This window comes from Copidosoma floridanum, unplaced genomic scaffold (genome assembly GCF_036245765.1).
Source record: "Copidosoma floridanum isolate Cflo_tuat_1 unplaced genomic scaffold, Cflo_Japanese_pri ptg000016l, whole genome shotgun sequence".
In the NCBI taxonomy this organism is placed as follows: domain Eukaryota; kingdom Metazoa; phylum Arthropoda; class Insecta; order Hymenoptera; family Encyrtidae; genus Copidosoma; species Copidosoma floridanum.
Window position 1 is genome coordinate 10,119,758 of NW_028321893.1, and position 23,435 is coordinate 10,143,192.

Genomic DNA, 23,435 nt, shown 5'->3' on the forward strand with positions numbered 1-23,435 from the left:
AAGTGCGTTCTGCACAGTTTATTATGAGCAGTTATAATCGGCAGGAATGGATGAATCTGGTCAGGAGGTGTTAACGAGACAGCACGTTAAATACGTGTCATTTTCGTAACTTATGTAATTTGTGTAATAAATGAAACGAGTGAAACTCGTGACGAGTTTCACATAAGTAAAATCATGGTTTATGGTCATAGACAAAGACTTGAGGCCTAAGGGTGGTAAAAATTTAAACCAGCCACCTCTCATCAGGAAGAGAGGGTTTTGTGTGATTATTTCATCACACTAGACGCGGAGTCGCCACGCTACAGACTGACAGACTGACATTAAGTTTTGGCGTGGAATATCTTCCCAGAGTAGAAACGTTATGATTCGTGGAGATCCGAAGTATTTGTATCATATTTTATTCTGGTGAAGTTTTGTTGGTATGTAACTAGTGCCATATGGTATTTTTTATGAACCAGCCGCAACTTAGACCTGTAAATAGATAATATCAAGTTGTAATCGTAGAATGCCATTTGTGGAAAAATTAGAATGAGTCTTGTACCCGAAAATCGACCTCTAACAATATAGATATTATAATCGTATCAATAATTTTATCTATAATGCCTCATATTTATCTTAGATAAGTATAATATAGATAAGATCAGCGTGAGATGAGCATTAGATGATTTGTATGGAAAGGTAATTTTTGTACCTTTATTGAATTCGAAAATTGCTGGAACTTTAGAAATTAATTATTGTGAAAAAATTTACTGGAAAAGTTGTGGCTTGGTTTCAGTATTTTGTAGGGGTCTATTTTTTTAAAGGTCAATTTTTGGGTACCAGATGCATTCTAATCTTGCTGCAAATGTTATTATATAAGACAACTTTATATTTTCTATTTATTGGACTAAGCTGCTGCTAGTTTATAAAAAAAGACCATATGGAATTATTCGAATACCAACAAAACTCTTCACCATAATCAAATATGACTAAAATATTTTGCATTTTCATAAATCCCAAGGTCCTTTTAATTCTGGTGAGAGTGGCGGCAGGTTTAGGTTTTGACCACCACATCAGTGTTTCTGATTGTAGTGAATTATATGAGTCCTTATATTGTCGTGAGATCCCAAAATATTAATGTACCAACAACTAAAGATGAGACTATTCAATCCAATAATCCTATTAACTAAGAACTTTAATTTGCAGTGACCCTGTACTTACCTTTGCTCATGTTGTTGATAAATAATATTAAAAGCATATATAGAGTGCATAGTGGATAGTGCAGGTTGAAGAGAGACATACATACATCTACGGCCCACGCTCGTTTCTTATTTTCTCTATTCTCTAGCTACCTGAGCTTTCTGGGCTGGGTCTGGGCCCAAAAACGCAGTCTACTCTTATTATGTCTATGGTTGTAAACTAATGTATAGCATGACCTATACTTAAAATATCTATGGTGCTCTCGCAGTACTAGGTATTACTGTTTTAAACATAGAGGTATAAGAATAGAGGAGAAAAGGGGGCGTGAAATGCGACAGCAGAATTCGCTACGTAACGGGGCATCTGTCTTTATCTGGCAGTTATGTTATTGGTCGAGTCATACATGAGATTGAATCAACTGTAGGATTCAGGACGAAGAAGTAGCCAATAACGTGGCTTTGGCAACAAGGACAGATGCCCCGTTACACTTAGTTATGCTGTCGCTGCCGCTAATGGGCTAGTATAGCGCTTTTCCCCTCTATTCTTATACCTCTATGGTTTTAAAAGTCATATGGTCGTACAGATCTTTACAATTGTATACTTTATACTGGCGTTGCGACCAAAAATTAAAGATAGAAAAGTTTTTTACATATGTATGGTAATACATACCTTCATTGTTATTGTAAAGTTGTTGGTTACATTTACAGTGTGTATGTTAATTTATACAGTTGATTTCTCATTTTGCGAAAATATTGATACGTTTCAATTGTTATCTTACGTTGTCAGCACGTGTTATACGTCTTATCAATAATTTGTGCACTTGTCAGCGTAGCCAGCTGATTTAATTTCTTTATTGGTAATACTCGTTGACGATGAGTGGATATGGAAAATATCTGGAAGATCCGACTGCATCGATGTCACGAGCAACGTATTACCGAAGAAGGAAACGCAGAAGAGAAATTGGATTAAGTAGCTCCTCGAACGAAGATCACTTGATTGTAAGTGGAAGCCTTCATTATTAATGCTGATGCATTTAAGAAAGACAAATTTATATAAACAGTTACTATACTTATATTAAAATATGAATGATATTAGTAATTTTAATGAGGCATTCCTTAAATTGTTTATAATTTGTATTATAATTTGTGTCATAGAATAATAGTCGAGGCCATCCAAATAGATCATCAACAATTCAAAATGATTGTAACAACCAGGCAGCATCTCACTCTTTTCCTCGAACAATAAATGATACTCAACGTCCTCCACAAGATTCCCGAGATACAATTTCTGTTAGTGCTGTTGACCAAACAAGTAATGAAAGTTTCTTGCATCTCAATAATGTTTCTTCTATCCAGGAATACGGAAGTTCATCCACAAGTTCTCGAGGAACAATGTTTGGTTTGATAGATGATGGTGACTATTCATTTGAGGTATGGGTTATTATATTTTTTCTATAAATGCATGTTATGAGCATGAATAATATCAAAACATTACAGAGTATAACAGACTGTAGCAGTTACTAAGTAAAAAATATGAAAGCAATTATAAACTGTTATTCAATGTGTTATGCTTTGTAATTTTAGAAAATTATCTGTTCAATGTATCATGTATGTCAAGGGCGTCTATTTTAGAATTTATGAGATGGCCGTGTAAAATAAATATGAATGTAATTAAATTAAGCTTTTAACTTGGATGCAGGCCTGGCTTTAGCAAGTACAAATCCTATATGCATGTGTTGCACTTGCATAACATATAAGGAGGTTAAAGCAAAAAACAAATTTCTTACGACAGCTATCAAAAAACTCGCAAAAAACTATTATATGTTAGTTTTCATTACAATAACATCAAAAATTTCTGGCACCAAAGTGTCACAGTTTATGAAAAAAAAAATAAGCAAACTTTGGATCTTATACACAGGCTCTTATGAGAACGTTGTCGCAAAACTTACATTTCCACTAATAACTTGGATAATACTTTTACAAACCTCTTAGAAACAAGTATGATATTGTAAATGAAGATTAGAATAACTAATCTAAAAATTCAAGAAGCCTGCTGTCATGGTTTAATAAATACTTTGATTGAAAGTTTGAACAAAATGCTATTAGTATGTGTATAAACTGCAGGCGTGAAACAAAACATCGCATGTACACATTTATCTTAAGAGTAATAATTTTTTAATTTCTCACTAATTAGTGATCTTCTACTGTTTAATGTAAAGTAGCTCACACAATTCATTAAGAATAGTGTAAGAATACACTAACTTTTAATCTAAACGTCAATCCCCTAATGACTCAGGGCGCTTACTGGCCATTCTATAAGTAATAAAATATTTGATAATAACACAAGCGCCGATGACCCAGGGCACTTACTGCTTACTCTATTAATTAATAAAATATCAATTGATAACTAAAGCGCCTATCACTGAATGACCGGGGGCGCTTACTTACCATTTTAATAATTAATAAAGCGTTAAACAATAACACAAGCGCAAATCACCCTATGACTCGAAGTGCTTACTGGCTACTCTATTAAATTAATAAAAAATTTACTGATAACTATAGAGCGTCGATCACCCTATGACTCGGGGTGCTTTCTAGTTATTTTACGATTTAATGAAATGTTAGACAATAACACAAACGCCAATCACCCTATGACCCGGGGCCCTTACGGGCTATTCCATTAATTAATACAAAGTTAATTAATAACACAAGCGCCTATCACCAAGTAAACCGGGACGCTTACTAGCCACTTTAAAAATTAATGAAAAATCAAACAAGAAGACAAGCGCCAATCTTGAGGCAACTTGGGGTGCTTACTGGTCACATTATTTGTTAATAAAATATTAATTAATTACACAAGCGCCAATCACCCTATGACTCAGAGCGCTTACTGGCTACGTTAATAATTAATATAATATCACACAATAACACAAGTGCCAATCATCCAATGACTTGGGGCGTTTACTGGCTACTCTATTTATTAATAAAATGTTAATTAAAAACACAAGCGTTAATCACCAGATGACCTGGGACGCTTACTAGCTACTCTATTAATTAATTAATTATTAATTAATAACTAAAGCGCCTATATCTAAATGACCCACGGCGCTTCCTCGCCATTTTCCTGATTATTAAAATGTTAAACAACACAAGCGCCAATCACCTTATCACCCAGAGCGCTTACTGGCTACATTAATAATTAATATAATATTACACAATAACACAAGCGTCAATCACTTGGCAACACGGGGCGCTTACTAGTCACTTTGTAAGTTAATAAAATATTAAATAATAAAACAAGCGCAAATCACCTGTTGACCCAGGGCGCTTTCTAGCCACTTTACTAATAATAAAATGTTGAACAATAACACAAGCGCCAATAAGTAGACATTACACGGGGCTTTCTGGTCGCTTTATCAATTAATGAAGTGGTAAACAATAATAAAAGCGCCAATCATCCAGTGACCCGGGGCACTTCTTTGTCACTTTATTAATTGATAAAATGGTAAACAATAACACAAGTGCCAATTACTAGTCAACTCATGGCACTTACTGGCCACTTAATTTTATCAAACCCTGGTTTTGCTGGCGATTGGTACTTGTGTTAATTTTTAACATTTTATTATTTAACAGAGTGGCCAGTAAGCGCCCTGGGTTGTCTGTTGATAGACGCTTCCATTATTGTTCAACATTTTGTTAATAAAGCGACCAGTAAGTACCCCAGTTCATCAGGCGATTGGCGTTCGTGTTGTTATTGAATATTCTTTTATTTATAAAATGGCTAGTAAGCGCCCCGGGTCATTGGGTAATTGGCGCATTTGTTATTAGTTATCATTTGATCAATTTATAGAGTAGCCTGTACGCGCTCCAGGTCATAGGGTAATTGGCACTTCAGTTATTGTTCAACATTTTATTAATTAGTAAAATAGCTAGTAAGCACCCTGGGTCATTTGGTGATAGGCGCTCTAGTTATCAATTAATTTTTTATTAATTAATAGAGTAGTCAGTAAACACTTCCACTCATAGGGTTATTGGCGCTTGTGTTATTGTTTAACATTTTATTTATTATTAAAATGGTTAGTAAGCGCCCCGGGTCATTTAGTGATAGGCGCTTTAGTTATCAATTGATTTTTTATTAATTAATAGAGTGAGCAGTAAGTGCCCTGGGTCATCAGGTGATTGGCACTTGTGTTATTATCAAATATTTTATTACTTATAGAATGGCCAGTAAGTGCCTCGGGTCATTAGGGGATTGACGTTTGTGTTGTTATTAGCCTAAAGTTATTGGATTAAATAGATTTTGCTTAATTTATGAATTTATTCTGCATAAAGTTCTGTGGAGTTATGTGGGTATTTGCGGATTGCGCCATATAGCCAATTTGAATCTTCTGCAAGTTTGTCAGTCTCATTTGAGAGCACTGGTTTGTGGTTTGGCGCAGTGTTGCGATATACCCAAGACTTCTCTTGGGTGCTCTTGGCTAGTAGCGCAAGCGCAGAAGAACCATGCTCTCTCTCTCTCACTGGGCAGGTAGGAGTAGGGGAGCCCCCCTACCTAGCCTTTAACTTAAGCCCCGCCCACTTCTCACAACTTAAATACTACTTTTAACCATAGCTTATCGTAGCTCTTGATGGTCGAGCGGACTAAGAGTTTTGCGCTCGCTTGAATCATAGCTGGGTACTCTTCGATTCCTGACCATGACTTTTTTTTTTTTTATTATTATTATTATTATTATTATTATTATTATTATTATTATTATTATTATTAATATTAATATTACTATTATTCATATTATTATTAGTGTGATTATAATTATTATTATTATTATTAATAATAATAATAAGAATTATCAGAGCCATAATTAAATGCGCAATAAAAATACTAAAATTAGCAGATACTCTTTCCTCACCACCTTGCGGTAAGTATCGGGCGCGTTTTTTTTTTTCAAGAAAAAATTAAGGAATAATTTAATTACTAAGAAAAGAATGATAAAGCTATGACTTTAACTAAAAATACATTGGAAAAATTAAGTAACTTCAAAAAGATTTATTAATAAATGATCATTTTTTTAAAAATCAAAATTCATTTACTTAGCGCGATTTGTTTTATTCGATCTCATTTTCCAATTAAAAGTATTAATGCAATCAATTTTAAAATCTCAAGAAAACATCTTGAACTATTTAACTTTAAAATGTATAAACGCGATTCAACAGACGATCCAGAAATGAAAATTCAAGGCAACTTGTAATCAGTTAGGTGTTTAGAAATTTTTTTAATTTCGTACTAATTTAGTTTAAAATGGCTCCTATAATTTGTGTATTTCATGCAAAATTAATTCTCCGCTATTTTTGAGATAAATGCAAGATTTAATTCTATTTTTTTATTTTTAAAGCTACAATTTTAAATAATTAGAGTCTGTGAAATTATTGCTTTGTTTTGTATCGATTGCAATTTAATTGAAAAAGTTATATTTAGATAAGAAATTACATTCATTTTAATTACATATAATAAATTTTATTCATTTATTTATTTATTGTGTACATACTATACGTTTATTTAAAAAAGTTTAAATTAGTCATTAGATTTGTGTCACTCTACAGTATTATTTAAAAACCTAAGATTTTTTTGTTACTATCCAAATAAGTTTACTTAAGGGATATTTCATTAAATCCTGTATTATAAGTGTTCGTATAAAATAGTTCTTTTTTATCAGAGTAACGTTGATAGTCACTTAAAGAAGAGTGCTTAGAATTGTATAATTTATTTATTTATTAAAATTATTAATTTGATACTTACAGTATTTATGTAGATTTCTGAATCGATGATTGCTTTAAAGTAAATTATAACTTATGAGTTTTAAAATTAAGTTTAATTATTCTGTTCTTATTTTTGTTTTAATTAAGTGTTTTTTGAGATATTGATTCAGAAATCATCATTAGTGGAATAGGCCTATGTGGGATACCACTAAAAGAAAAAATTACGGTAGTAATAAATATTTTTTTATCAGTCCAGTTTATTCATTTTTTATTTTTTTTTTGTAAACTTAGTTTATTCCAAAAAAACTAATAATTTATTAATAAATCTTTGTAAAGTTACTTAATTTTTCCCATGTATTTTTAGTTTAAGTCATAGCTTCATCATTCTTTTCTTAGTAATTAAATTATTCCTTAAGTTTTTCTTGAAAAAAAAAAAACGCGCCCCGATACTTACCGCAAGGTGATGAGGAAAGAGTATCTGCTAATTTTAGTATTTTTATTGCGCATTTGATTACGGCTCTGATATTTCATATTATTATGAATAATAATAATAATAATGATAATAATAATAATAATAATTATAATGACACTAATAATAATATGAATGATGGTAATAATAATATTAATAATATTAATAAAAAAAAAAAAAACGTCATGGTCAGGAATCGAAGAGTACCCAGCTACGAGTCAAGCGAGCGCAAAACTCTTAGTCTGCACGACCATCGAGAGCTACGAGAAGCTATGCTCAAAAGTAGTATTTAAGTTGTGAGAAGTGGACGGGGCTTAAGTTAAAGGCTAGGTAGGGGGGCTCCCCTACTCCTACCCGCCCGGTGAGAGAGGGAGCATGGTTCTTCTGCGCTTGCGCTACTAGCCAAGAGCACCCAAGAGAAGTCTTGGGTATATCGCAACACTGATTACGTCTGTTTATTTGTCGTGTGATCGGCTGAGACTGATCAAGCGCGGGTAGATTTGAAAATGAAATTTCGAGAAAGTAGTGAAAAGTCATAAAAATTTGTAAGTCGATGAAGATTATAACATGACGTCTTACGACAAAGATATAATTATTTTATTTTTCTTTGAAAATATAGAAAATGAATTTTTGATTAAAATTTTGGGGTTGGCGCGCGAAGAGCACAGGGGGTGCAGCCCCCAAGTAATTTTAACGATTCGTGTACGTCCTAATTTAAGATCCATGCAGTAAGAAATTTAGTCTGAATGTCCAACATCATAATAAATTATGTTGATTTTTTAATCATGATTTTTATTGTCTACAATCGAATTATTTTTATTTTTTTTTGCTTTTATTTTTTTGCTTATTGGTATTTTCCATTGTTAAAATTTTGTGCATGAAACGTTAGTACATTTTCGTGTCACATTTTGTTAAGGTCCCAACGTGAGAACTCTATGAAACTGGCTGCAATATTACATTTACTTTTTCTTTCGATCATTATTGAGTGGATGTTATATCTGCCTGTCGGAAATACTGACACATAACTTTTAATGTCATAGAAAGATTCTGGTGTTTTATATACTACGCTACAAATTTCATAAATCTTAAATTTACGAAAATCCTTTGTAGTCCCCTTGCTCGATATGGCACCTTTGTGATGAGCCTTCTTAGTAAATGTCTTGTTGAGTAATATTGTTATTTTTTTAGCTGTTTTGTAAAAATTTCTTATTAGTTAAATATTTTATGACACTTAAATACAAAAAAATAATTTATCTACAGGATTCTTGGATTCGGGATGTGCAGGAAGATCTACTGAGCGATCACTTCAGCACTGACAGTGGTAGTGACGACGAGTCAATTAGTAGTACTGAGTCTGTCAGAGATAGTCTGAATGATAGTTATAATGCTGCTCCGCAATTTAGGAGGTTGGAAAAATTCATTAACGATGCAGAGAATAATGATACAATAAATATTGTGGTCGCTGTAAGTAAGAGTGAATTAATTCTGTCAGTATTGAAGTTTGCATTAAAATACAATTTGTGCCAATCTGCCATTGCAGACTTGTATAAAATGTTGAATTGTATTTTGGGAAGTAACGTATTACCTCAATCACGATATTTGGTTGATAAATTATTCAACACAGATACAAATATTGATTACCACGCTAACTGCCCGAAATGTAAACAATACGTGAAGAAATTCAATCGCGAAGACCGTAAAGTACTATGCTCGTGTAATCACAACATTCTACTGAAAGATCCTACTTATTTTGATTTTTTTGCTATAATGAATATTGAAAAGCAGATTGCTACCCTATTGCGAGATAATGACGAATACTTTGAAGCTATAGTTTTGAGAAGAAAGGAGCAAAATAATTATTTCAATGATTTTACTGATGGAATAATGTACAAAAATTTTGTAACATTATTACCTGATGATGAAAAAGATCATTTTGTTACTTTAACTTTTAATACTGATGGTTCACCTGTTTTTGAAAGCTCTAAATTTTCGGTTTGGCCGATACAAGTAGTTGTTAATGAAGTCCCATTTGAAGTGAGAACAAAAAATCCCATTATCTGTGGCATATGGTTTGGGAAGAGTAAGCCGGACATGAATATTTTTTTAAAACCATTTGTTGATCAAATAAATCAGCTTGCTAACAGAGGGGTCCATTATAAAATTAATGGAGTACGGAAAACAGTGAAAGTATATGCGATTTGTGCATGCGTCGACTCTGCTGCTCGACCACCTATGCAGGGTATGGTTCAATACAATGGTTATTATGGATGTGGGTGGTGCAAGCATCCAGGAGAGTATGTTCGCACTAGAACTGGTGGTAGTGTGAAGTATGTTCTATTAGATTATATTCCTGAAAAAAGAATTGAGACAGAAACATTAGAGTTCATGAGAGAAAGTCTAACATCCCGAAATGCTGTTTGTGGAATTAAAAATCCTTCATGTTTAATTAATCTCCAGGGTTTTAATATAATTTCTGGCTTTGTACCTGATGCTATGCATAATGTTTGTTTAGGAATTGTAGAACAAATAATGAATTATTGGATTGACAGCAATGGTGAAGCTTACTCGTTATCAAAACATGATGTCGCTAAAGTGAATCAGATATTAGAGAATATAACAGTACCTAGTAGACTGGCTCGCCTTTCTAGATCATTGAGCGACAGAAATTGGTGGAAAGCTAGGGAATTTGAAAATTGGTTGCAGTACTATTGCATACCGATCATGTTACAATTTCCACATATGCAGAGGTTTGTTCATCATATCGCTTTACTGTCACATGCTTTCTTTTTGTTAAACAAAGATAACATCAGTCACATTGATGTTCATGTAGCTGATTACATGCTGCAAAAATTTGTTGCTCAAACCGAATTGTATTATGGTAAGGTTGCCATGACATACAATATACATTTATTACTACACTTGCCACAAAGTGTTCTTGACTTTGGACCGTTATGGTCTCATAACGGTTATTGTTTTGAAACCGGAAACGGTCAGTTAGTAAGAAAAATTCAAGCGGCAAAAGGGGTCGTACATCAACTTTGTCGAATGATAAACATGAAACATGCTGAGACTATTTTAGAAGAACATGTAGCTACTCGACCACATTCAAGTATGCAAGTATACATAGTATATCTTGATAAAAAAAAAGTAAAAGTGACCTTTAAAATCACCAAAGCTAGGTATTTTGGGCCGTACAAACAAACTCCTTGCGAATGGATCGAATATTTGCAGCTTTCGAATCAAAGCCGGTCATATAGGAAAATTGTTAAAAATAAGTGTGTGCTAACATCGTTTAGAAATAGATCCCTTAGGTCAAACAATTCTTATGTGCTTACAAAAAGTGGTAAATACGTTCGGTTACAGGAGTTTATAGTTGATGAAATCACTCACAAAGAGTTTGTGTTATGCTCTGAAATTGTAACCGAAAATATAATGGGAACTGCAATTCATATTAAAAAAGTAAAAGAGATTGTTGACGAAGTAATTGCTGTAGAAACTAATGATATTGACCGGATCTGTGTGTACATGAAAATCGACAACAATTCCTACATATCATGCACACCAAACATGCATTGTTACTAGATTTTAATTTAGAGTCTGTAACGTAAAAAAAAAAAATTGTACAACTTATATGGTATATATGTAAACTTAACAGAAGTGTATTCTTGCGTTCGGTGAATATGCAGCCCTTGTTATATTGTTATTAATAAAATGAAAAACAAATAAACACTTGGAAGAAACTCATGCTTTTTTATAAAAATCTCCAAAAGCAGAAGAAAAAGCCAGTTTATTAAAAGAATAACTGACTTGGACTGCCATAAAAAACAATATAATTTAGTACATTTAATTAGTTAAAGCACCCTCCACTGTCATATAATATAGGAGTAGAGATACGTGATCCGTTGGGGGTGAGGCGGGAAAATGACTATACGAAAGTATTTAACATTTTCCATGATAAAACTCTATATGTAGAGCTCCTTTTGATGAATACGTCCAATAGTTGCATTAACCCAGTATACACAGCAAGGTTGGGTATAAGAGGACCTTGCTGTGTATACTGGGCTAATGCAACTATTGGACGTATGCATCAAAAACTCTACATATAGAGTTTTATCATGGAAAATGTTAAATACTTTCGTACAGTCATTTATCCGCCTCACTCCCAACAGATCACTTATCTCTACTCTTATATAATATAATTTAGTGATTGTAATAGTAATTGATTGCTACAATTTGTTCAATCATTCTTAACCTGTTCATATCTGTATATTTATCTTTCACAGCTTGAAGAACAAAAAGTGTTTTGTATAAATGATCATAATTTTGGAGATTATTATATTCAATACTAATCATTTATCAAAGATTAAAATAATAATGTCTTATATTATATATTGTAAACAAAATGTAGCTATTTGGCACGATTTCCGTACATTTCTTTGCTGGTTATGCTCGAAATTTATAGTATTATGATTATTTTTTAAAAAGTATTATTATATTTTTCTTGATGTGTACACCGTTAAAAAAATTTTCGGCAACTTTACAAAATGTCATTAATTTGTATTATTGTATCATTAAACTTTTTATTAATTCTGTAGATTAAGTATACCTATATATCGTAAGAGTTTATAAAATTTAATAAAATTCTTAGTAAATTCAATAACTTTTCCAACAGCGTACCTTTAATTCGTATTGCAGTATAAGTATTTATATCAATAATATACGTTTCATTTGGTGCATCTTAATATTTTTGTTCTCCTGTAAGCACCACGTTTACAATAGCTTTTCTAGATTATTTATTCATTTAATTATATACTTAAAGGACCGTAGGTGGACCTAATTACAGATCAAATAACAAAAGTTTGTTGCCAAGAGCAGCACGTACAACAGTGTCTACAATAAAGATGCATGCTTCAGTTAATTATAGATAAACTATGTATATATAATATGTATAGTATAAATATAGATGTATATATATAATAGTCTGTAACAATCATAACGTAAGTAAATGTTTAGAAGTGTATAAATAATTTATAGTTAAAAGTTTTGTAAAAATAATAAAATCAGTTGACTATCAATTATATAATGTAGCTTTAGTCCAATTTTTTGGTTTGTTTTGCTTTCCCTTCAAGACACGACGTGATTATTTTTAAACTAAGTTTTGAAAAGTGTAAAAATTTAAAGCGATTCGTACATGAATGTTTCAAACATCTTCGACTAAAATTTTTCATTGTTTTACTATTGCATCTTATGACTTCAGCGTCTTAGTACACACATCTCCTATAGTTAAAAATTAAGCATTAGCGTTGTTCGCATATGAGGCAAACTTTTTTTCAGATTTAGGTTAGGAATTTACTACGTTACACATTACCGAAAGAGATTACATGCATTGCACGACAAATTTATAATCACACTCGAGTTCGACGTGTGCTTAAATTTTCTCACAGCTTGAAAAAAAATTAATAAACACTGCGTAGGTAAATACTTAATACTGATGAACATTTAAACTGCTGCTTACTCTCTCTACCTCTCTCTCACGCAAAAAAAGTAAGGAGCAGGGAGTTTTTCTCCTGACCCCTCTATGCGATATAAATGTCGCGTCGATAAGGAAGGAATGTCGGCTTTTGTCTCTATTTACAGCCACCGTAACTCGAACTTTCGGAAGAGATAGTAAGAAAAATATTTATTGTAATTAATTAACTGATTGCAGCTTCTAAATATATAAAAGAGATTACCTTATTTGCTATGTTCGTTTGTCTTATCCGACATTCTCAAAAATAAAAATAAACCACGTGGTTTTACTACGTAGAAAAACCATGTGGGAAACCACGTAGTTTTGTATCATAAACCACGTGGTTTTGTCTAAAAATACCACATGGTTTTTAAAAAACCACATAGTTGTAAAACCACGTGGTTTTTAGAACCCTGTGTTAATTTGAAACAAAACCACGTGATTTATAATACGAAGCCACATGGCTTACAACATGGTTTTTCTACGTGGTGAAACCAAGTGATTTTTTTCAATAGAAATTTCAATGTTCGAACAGAAATCGCTGAGAAAATTGTTTGTGAAAGTATTTATTACGATAGTATATAAGACAAAAAAAAATTTATCAATAGAACTAGGAAGAAGAAGGTAATATTTGTGAAAACTATTAAGCTTCTTGGTAAAAAAACCACGTGGTATTACAAAACCACCTGATTTAAAAACCATGTGGCATTTTGAGACAAAAACTACGTGGTAAACCACGTGGTAAAACTATGTGGTTTACCACGTGGTAAAACCACGTGGTTATTTTCAATAGAGAACCTTTTTCTTAAGAACCCATCGGGAATCGATGACATTCGGACGTTTACCATTTACCAGTCCTGCAGGTCTGTTTACCAACTTCCAGACTTGATTCTTTGCCATTAAGTCAAGTTCTTCTTGGATGGCTTGATTCCAGCCTTCTTTATCCACAGCCTTCGTTGCTTCTTTATATGAAGCTGGATCTTTATTTATTTCTGCCAGCAAAGAGTGGTAAACTAGATCTTCCGCATAAATGGCATTATTTCCTGACGTTTCAGTATCACCGTTTTTAAAAATTAGGACTTTTGTTAATTCTTCCCCGAGAGCTAAGCCCGCAAAGCTGACATCCTTTACACGACTTTCTTGGACCAAGTTGGCCTCCATTGTTTCTATCAGTCTTTTCAGCCTTCCTCTTTTCCGTTGTACCACCGGGGGCGCTTCCTCCGATGACACTGTCTCTTCTCTTTCCTTTTCGAATTTTAAAAACCACTCGTCTAATTCAATATTTACAGTCACATTTTCCCAGTTTTTAATTGAATTTTTACCAAAAACGTCTCCATACACAAAACGCTGGTTAAATCTGACGTCCCGACTTTCATAAAACTTTCCTTCGTCCGGACAAAGCAGACGATACCCTGTCGGCGTGTATCCTACCATAACTGCTCGTTTCCCTTTTGCATGGAATTTAGTTTCAGTGTTTGTCTGAACTCTCAAATACGCGATGCAGCCGAATCTTTACATCTGACTAAGGTCTGTCCTTTTATTCGGAGCCAGCTTCATTAAAGGGATTTCCATGTTATTTGAGCGATGCGGAGTACGATTGTACGCAAATACAGCTGCGTTTAGTGCCAAGTCCCACATGTTTTCCGGGAGTCCCGAATCACATATCAGAGCTCGGACTTTCATTTGCATTGTTTTGTTCAGCCTTTCTGACGTGCCATTATGTTCAGGGGTATCCAGACAACTTAGTTGGAGTTCAGCTCCAAGGTCATTTAATATTTTTCGCACGGAGCCTCCCGTGTACTCGGTACCCTGATCAGACCTCAGATAACACACTTTAGCTTCAAACCCGACAAGATTTCTACAGCCTTTAACAAAATTATCTAAACATTCACCCGTATCACTTTTGTTTTTCATCGGGTAAGCAATTGCAAATTTGGAATAATAATTAATAAATACCGAAATAAATCTGTATCTTTTTGGGTAAGAGGGTGGATTAATAATTCCCATTGTATCTGAATGAATTATTTGCAGAGGTTGGGATGCTCGTTCGCGTACCGAAGGGAAAGGCAGTTTTTGGGATTTTGTTCTTAAACACACAACACAAGTCTTAACCACATCATCAAATACGGCTTCTTTCAGACTTTTTACTTCCGGATAGTTTTTCTGCAGTTTTCTTAGATACCCTAACGAAGCATGGCCCAGTCTGACATGCCACAACATGGCCCCGTTGTTATCTTTGAATTTTTTTACAATTTTCTCTAAACGGACTTTAAATGTCTTTTATTTCTTCGGTCAGGGCTTTTCCGACTTCATGAAATTTTCTGTCATTTATTAAAAATACTTCTTCAAAACTGTCATTATTTAACTTACTGACCGAGCTCTCTGAATTTTCCGACTTATTATTTAATTTTATATCTGTAGTTAAATTTTCAGGAATAGTGTGTGCTTTTGACTCAGCTGTCAAGACTTTCATTCTTTTGTTGTCCGACTTAACAAATTCAACCATCCAATAGGGTTTTTCATTTATTCCCAATATCCATACATTTTCAGTATTAGGATCGAAAATACTAATCTCCTTGTCATCTAAATAGATTGACAAGCCCATATCAGCAAATTTCCGCAGCGACAATAAATTTCCGATTAAGTCGCGAGCACACACCACTCCCTGCAACTCAACGTCGTTATTGCAATTTTTAAGCAGCTAATTTTCCACTCCCTCCGTTTTCAAGTCTGCGGATGAGTCTGAGTTTGCACATTTTATTTTACCAATTTTGTTTCTGTCAATATTTGTAAATAATTTTTCTGACTTTGCAAAATGATCAGTAGCTCCCGAATCAGCGATAAATTTAATTTTATTTTCTCCATCCGATTCTGAATTGTTTACCCAACCTGCAGAGTTTGAAAACAGAGTATTGGGGAGCTCGATCAACGTCAGAGACTTACCTTTATTTGACCCTGAAGCGTCTAGTTTTTCCTTTGTCTCCCGGTCCTGGTCAGAAACTTTCTGCCTTTTGGGATCTTTTTCGTCCCTGACGTTGTTAGAGTCCCTTCTCTGCCCAAAGTTTCGGGAATTGGAGCGGCCTCGGCCACTGCCACGGCCACCGCCGTAGCCACCTCGATTCTCTCGACTTCCACGGCCCTGCCTTTTAAAATCCCATGAATCAGACTTATTTTGCTCACCACATCTTGGGCTGCATCTCTTGTGAGCTGGGATGTCATGCACGAACGTGCCACACGTGTAGCACTTCCTGAGTCCGGTACCTGCCTTCGGACACTTGTCACCCATTTGGTCCTAGTCATCACAGTTGAAGCAGTGGAGGCGGTCCTGGGGCCAAGATACAGTCAAAGTTGCCCTCGTGGGACGACCTCCAGTTGCTTTTGCTAGGCCTTCTGACTCAACCTTTAACATGTACGACATGAGGTTTTCATGTGTCATACCCTTTCCATCTCTGCTTTGCATTTTAAGCGTGAAGTCTGTCACCTGCACGCTAGGTACCGCTCCGATTACGGCAGTATAAAAGGCATCTCGCTTTACTTATTCAGAAAAGGGACCAGACGTACTTATAGTCTCATAATTTCAGAACAGTTCCTCAAATTTTTCTATTTATTTGGCAACTGATTCTTTCCCTTTTGTAAAATTTAATTTCATGCAATTTTTTTTTTTTTTTTTTTTTTTTTTTTTTTCACGAATCGCGGCCGTTGTAAGGGGCATCTCCCCCTTCTTAAGTTCTTTAAACCTCCTGCCTTTCTTCCTCTGCCTTCCTTGCCCATTCTTCCTCTGCCTTCCTTGCCTCCTCGTTTGCTTTCTTCTGCCTTTCGATCATCTGACTAATCGCAGCCATCATCGAGTCGAACCTAGCCAGGATGATGTTTTCTGAAAAATTTTCATTTTTCTGTTTATCTGCCATATGCAACTTCGTTTTGCTGACGTTTATCCATTTATATTTGTTTTCAATGGTTTGCACTTTCTTTACTTTAAGTTGGGTATTTTCTGGTGTGCGCGACGGGGAAGAGGGGGGCTGCTTCGTGTACAGACTCATTTCCGCCTAATTTCTGCCAAAGATTTTCACTGTCTACATTTATCTCATCAAAGTTTCGGACTTTTGACATTTCGGACTTTTTTTCATCTGACGTTTTAAACACATCGACCGACTTTTCAAATAATCCGGGTTTATCACGAGCAGGTTCCTCGCTTTCCCCGTCTTCCCTGAATAGATTTCCTGGCAACGTCACTTTGCCTCCCTTTTTACAAATAAATTCAATGATGTATTTGTAATCGTCACCGATCAGGTAATCTAAAACAAAAGACGGACATTGTTTTCAGGGAGTCAACTAGAAATCGACCGAACGCAAGCCGAATCTAGTCAACGTGGCCCGAAGCGTGTTCTCGTGCTCGAACACAAAGCACAATTGCACGCTGGGAACTCACACAGCCGCGCGCGACCGAACACAAGTCTAACGTGACTGTGCGAGTCACACGGAAAATAATTTCGTTTATACACCTTTGGCGGGAATATCCCTTTGCCTGACACATGCGATTATTCCCCTTTTATCCACCAACAAGATGGCATCTTGTTGTCACCCCTCTGACTTGACTTGGGATGAAATTCCCCGACATATTCTCGACAGAGCATCGATAGTTTGCTCGTCCAAAAGAAAGAGTAAATATTTCAAAATATCAGCCTTTTCTGACTAAATCTGAAAACCGCCTTGAATATTTATTGCCTAGAGTTCAATTAATTAAAAGCACCGGGAAAGGACATATATAATTTTCTGCCGACACACGTTCAAACTTTCCCAGTTCAGACGTTTATATTGTAACGCGCACGCAACAGTCGAGGCGACAAGAACAAGAGACGCGAGAAAACACGAAAACAAAACATAAACGGCTTCGTAATATATTTTCAGTCAAAAAGCCTCGCGTCATCACGAGAGGGAGAGAGAGAGACTGAACTCTCTCCTCAGCCGCAATCTGTTGTCCCCCTCTCGATCCGACCCGCTCTTGCATGTGCGTGTCGCGCTACCGACGCCACGTGTTTCTTGGAATCCCACGCATTTCTCAGAATGCACAAGAAATCCCCTTTTTACCTGACGTCATAGCGTCCAACCTAGGCATCACTCGAAAAAACAAAGTTTTGACCTACCGCTGATCTCGGTTCCGGCGTCCAAAGTTGCTCCCCTATCCTCGACCGGCGTCGACAACACCTGGTCGACAACTGACTCGGCCTGGTCACCAGGGGTCACGCTCTCGGCCGCTTCCTCTATCGGACTCTCTTGTCCATCCTTTGCTGTCTCAGCCTTTTCCGCCATCCTCCCTTTTGTCACACTCACCCACACAAAAAATAAAGAAGAGATCACTCGCGGTGATGCGAGTATGGGGCCCATAACCTGAAGAGGTGTGAGCAAAGGGGGTGCGCGAAATAATAAAACGAGTATTTTCAAGTTCGACCAAAAGTTTATTTAATAAGACTGCCGACCAACGTAGAACACAACTGATACAATATACAGACTTTACAGACTTACAACCGACTTATCAAACAAAGACAATAAATCTAGAACCGACGAGAGGTGTAGAAGGCACGGTGGCTTACACTGTACTGACTACAGGGCCCGCAAGTATCACCTTGCCTGTGGCGCTGTCTTACACACTATATATACTGCCTATTGAAAAGTCGTACATGCCAACATACACCTTAATAATAAAATTGCCCGCACGCTATAGCAAACTGATTGAATACGTCCGAAGTTGATAAATCAAATGAAACGCGCTGTAAGATGTGATCGCTAGGAATCTCTGCAAGTATAGATCCATGACAAACATACCCAACAAATCTCGTACCATCTTAATGACTTATTTGTTACAAATTTATCACGATCTTACAAACTAAAACGATCACCCGAAATCAAACATTCTAGCTTACATTCTACACAATTACACAGAAAATCGCAACTTAACAATATAATATACATGGATATATATACACACATATATATATACATCTACATATATTACACATACTATCCAAATTATTCGCACGCTTAAGACATAAAACTCACCGCAATATTACACGTATACTATCCTCATTATTCGCACGCTTAAGACAGGAAACTCGCAGCACATTTTCGCTTCTTACACGAAATAAATTCTACTCTATATTTAGTATTTGATAAATATCTTACATTAAAGATGGACCCGCCTTACAAGTAAAGACAACACTCAATTGTTTTGCTTGCATAGAGAGGCCAGTAAGCACCCTGAGTCATCGGGTGATAGGCGCTTGTGCTATTGAATAATACTCTATTATTTAATAAAGCGACCAGTAAGCGCCTCGTAATATCGGGTGATAGACGCTTGTGTTAATAATAAATACTTCATTATTTAATAGAGTGGCCAGTAAACACCCTGGGTCATGGGGTGATAGGCGCTTGTGTTGATAATTAATACTTTATTATTTAATAAAGCGACCAGTAAGCGCCTCGAGACATCGGGTGATAGGCGCTTGTGTTAATAATCAATACTTTATTATTTAGTAGAACTGCTAGTGAGCACCATGGGTCATCGGGTGATAGGCGCTTGTGCTATTAATTATTACTTTATTATTTAATAGAGTTGCCAGTAAGCAACCCGGATCATCGGGTGATAGGCGCTCGTGTTAATAATTAACACTTTATTATTTAACAGAGTTTCCACTAAGCGCCCCAGGTCATTGGGTAATAGGCGCTTGTGTTAATAATTAATATTTTATTATTTAATAGATAGGCCAGCTAGCGTCCCGGGTCATTGGCTGATAGGCGCTTGTGCTATTAATTAATAATATATCGTTTAATAAAGCGACCAGTAAGCGCCCCAGGTCATTGGGTGATAGGGGTTGTATTAATAATTAATACTTTATTATTTAATAGAGAGGCCAGTTAGCGCCCCTGATCATTAGCAGATAGGCGTGTGTGGTAATAATTAATACTTTATGATTTAATAGAGAAGTCAGTAGGAACCCTGGGTCATCGGGTGATAGGCGCTTGTGTTACTAATTAATACTTTTCCATTGAATAGAAGAGCCAGTAAGTGCCCTGGGTCATTGGGTAATAGGCGCTTGTGTTAATAATTAATACTTTATTATTTGATAGAGAGGCCAGTAAGCACCCCGGGTCATCGGGTGATAGGCGCTTGTGCTATTAAATAATACTTTATTATTCAATAAAGTGACCAGTAAGCGCTTCGGGATATTGGGTATAGGCGCTTCTGTTAATAATTAATACTTTATTATTTAATAGAGTGGCCAGTAAGCACCTTGGGTCATGGGGTGACAGGCGCTTGTGTTAATAATTAACATTTTATCAATTAATAGAGAGGCCAGTTAGCGTCGCGGGTCATTGGGTGGTAGGCACTTGTGTTATAATATTACAATTTTCAATTTTCGCGCGTCTTTGGCAATGCCCCTTCAATGCTGTGCTATCCGCTCAACGGAACATTCTTCCTAGATCGTATAGCTATACATACGATCTAGGGAAAAAGTTCCGATTTTGAATCTGCCTCACCCAACGCTGGTGCCAACCATAACCTCCAGAGCGCTTCTTTATCACTGCTACTGTCATCCAAGCTGTAAACTATCGCTGATGTATACATATGATGTATATATACCATATCACCCGACGTTTTTGAACCCGGGGCGCTTACTTGCCACTAAAAAAATTAATAAAATTTTAAATAATATAAGTGCCTATGACCCGCTGACCTGGGGCGCTTACTGGTCGCTTTATTAAACGATATATTACTAATAAATAGCACAAGCGCCTATCACCCAATGACCCGGGACGCTAACTGGCCTCTCTATTAAATAATAAAATATTAATTATGAACACAAGCGCCTATTACCCATTGACCCGGGGCGCTAACTGGCTACATTATGATATGATAAAATATTAATTATTAACACAAGCGCCTATCACCCGATATCCCGAGGCGCTTACTGGTCGCTTTATTAAATAATAAAGTATTATTGAATAGCACAAGTGCCTATCACCCGATGTCCCGGGACGCTAACTGGCCTCTCTATTAAATAATAAAATATTTATTATTAACACAAGCGCCTATTACCCATTGACCCGGGGCGCTAACTGGCTACACTATTGTATGATTAAATATTTATTATTAACACACGCGCCTATCACCCGATGTCCCGGGGCGCTTACTGGTCGCTTTATTAAATAATAACTTATTATTTAATAGCACAAGCGCCTATCATCCGATGATCCAGGGTGCTTACTAGCCTGTTTGTTAAGTAATAAAGTATTAATTATTAACACAAGCGCCTATCCCCTGATGACCTAGGGCGGTTACTGGTCGCTTCACTAAATGATATATGTTATTAATTAATAGCACAACAGTCGTCAAGTGATAAGTGCCTATGCTGTTAATTAATATTCTATTATTTAATAGAGAGGCCAGTAAGTGCCCCGGGTCATTGGGGGATAGGCACTTGTGTTGTAATATTACAATTTTTTATTTTAGCGCGTCTTTGGCAATGCCACTTCACTGCTGTGCCGTGTGTTCGACGGAACATTCTCCCTAGATCGTATAGCTACATGTACGATCTAGGGAAAAAGTTCCGATGTTATATCCGCCTAACCCAACGCTGCTTTTGACCATCACAGCTCTACCTTTACCCTCTACGCCAAGGACCTGGGGTTTGATCGGGGCATTCAATTAATTTGATATCTTGCTTAAGTAAGCAGTTTTTCCGACAATCCCTAAACTACGCATGCGCATCATCGTTGTTTTTGGTTATTTTTTAGGGTTTATCGAAAAAACTACTTACTTAAGCGAGATATGGGAGCTGTTCACATAGACAATTTTTGCTTAATACAATGTGAACGTTCATATTGAAAAGGGGGTTCTACTGTTCCGCTAAACTCAAATTAAGTGAACAGACTGAACAGACCTATACCTCTTTTTCCATCAGGCAACAAAGCCTAATGGTCGCAACTATGATGACTGACAGGACTTGTACCATATAACTTTTTTTAGCGTCGCGGGCCTATGTTATAACCATAGAGGTATAAGAATAGAGGGGAAAAGCGCTATACTAGCCCATTAGCGGCAGCGACAGCATAACTAAATGTAACGGGGCATCTGTCCTTGTTGCCAAAGCCACGTTATTGGCTACTTCTTCGTCCTGAATCCTACAGTTGATTCAATCTTATGTATGACTCGACCAATAACATAACTGCCAGACAAAGACAGACGCCCCGTTACGTAGCGAATTCTGCTGTCGCATTTCACGCCCCCTTTTCTCCTCTATTCTTATATCTCTATGGTTATAACATTAGCCGATGTACAGAAAAATAGTTATATGGTACGGCCCCAGAGAACACAGTATAGGTCTGCTGAGTCTGTTCACTCAATTTGAGTTTAGCGGAACAGTAGAGCCCCCTTTTCAATATGAACGTTCACATTGAATTAAGCAAAAAATGTCTATGTGAACAGCTCCATGGAATGCCCCGATCAGACCTTAGACCCCAGGTCATAACTCATAACAGAGCTATCATTCTATCTCTCTCTGTGCTCGCTGCTGATTGGCTACTATAATATCTCCAAGCTAAGGTCTCGTCTTCTTTTACGCAATCTGCAATCCGTGAATCTTTTTTGCTGATGTGTGATCGTGGCTTTATGTTGGGTTTACGCCAAATTTGAAACATTTAGAATCACAGCATTTACAGTAGATGCCTGATAAATAAAATGATGTTAGACAGAAAATATTGAACCCTATCTATAATATATGCAATTTTTTCAATTGAGTTTTGTCATTCAGAAAATTTGAATATGTTAGGTTATCAATCTGTAAGTAATTTCTTTTACTATTTACAGTGAATTTATAGAAGGTATTTTAGTTATTTCACAAAGAAAAATTGAGTCGTAAAAATAGTAACTCTTGATAAAGATTAACTAACGCCATTGTTGATGATATCTAGCTGACATGTGGTGTGAATATCTTTGATTCAATCTACTTATAAAAATAGAATTTGACAATCTGTTAAAATTTGCAAGTTGAATCTCTGCAGCGTTCCAATTTGGTCTCACCAATTTTGCCATCAACATAAAAGATATAAAAACACATGGAAGCAATGTACTGCAATTTGCTGTTACTATTGGGCAGTTATTTACTTAACATTGATTTTATACTTAAGTGTGTTGTGGGATGCATCCTGCATCACGTTAAACTTATTAAATATTTTGGAAAGCCGATTGAGTAAACTAGAGCTTAAAAAAAATGTTATATCATTAAGTTTTAGCTTCATTTACATGTTAATTACATTTGACCTTAGTATGACATTAAATAAAACATTAGACAACATTAATTAATAGGAATACTGTTTTTTGATTCATTTATTTGTTTATAAGTGAGTAAATTAATACTTGTTAATGACTTATTTTATCAGGCCACAACACATGAGAACAACAACAGTCCATTAATTTGTTATAACTGTTAAAATTTAATCATGCTTTAATGTGCCCTTGATTAGCAGG

General features: G+C 35.6%; 2 protein-coding genes across 2 annotated transcripts in view; both read left to right on the plus strand.

Moving 5' to 3' along the window:
- Positions 1–1,899: 1,899 nt before the first annotated feature.
- On the plus strand, positions 1,900–10,983 carry LOC149374675 (uncharacterized). Its single transcript, XM_089592415.1, has 6 exons — positions 1,900–2,177; positions 2,334–2,468; positions 2,535–2,609; positions 8,662–10,279; positions 10,332–10,390; positions 10,765–10,983. The coding sequence occupies exons 1-6, from the start codon at positions 2,052–2,054 to the stop codon at positions 10,981–10,983; spliced, it is 2,232 nt and encodes a 743-aa protein (XP_089448541.1). The 5' UTR covers positions 1,900–2,051.
- Positions 10,984–22,461: 11,478 nt separating this feature from the next.
- The window catches only part of Herp (Homocysteine-induced endoplasmic reticulum protein), a 194,198-nt gene continuing 193,224 nt past the window's right edge, over positions 22,462–23,435 (plus strand). The window contains exon 1 of the mRNA XM_089592360.1: positions 22,462–22,748. Coding sequence (XP_089448486.1) covers positions 22,731–22,748 — 18 coding nt within the window. The 5' untranslated portion in view covers positions 22,462–22,730. The remainder of the gene's footprint in view (positions 22,749–23,435) is intronic.

What these genes read in the sequence shown, in the direction of transcription:
- LOC149374675 (XM_089592415.1), top strand. Translation starts at nt 2,052, where the DNA reads ATGAGTGGATATGGAAAATATCTGGAAGATCCGACTGCATCGATGTCA. An exon ending in CGAACGAAGATCACTTGATT is followed by an intron (nt 2,178 to 2,333) that starts GTAAGTGGAAGC and finishes TTTGTGTCATAG; the next exon opens with AATAATAGTCGAGGCCATCC. An exon ending in ATTCCCGAGATACAATTTCT is followed by an intron (nt 2,469 to 2,534) that starts GTTAGTGCTGTT and finishes TCTTCTATCCAG; the next exon opens with GAATACGGAAGTTCATCCAC.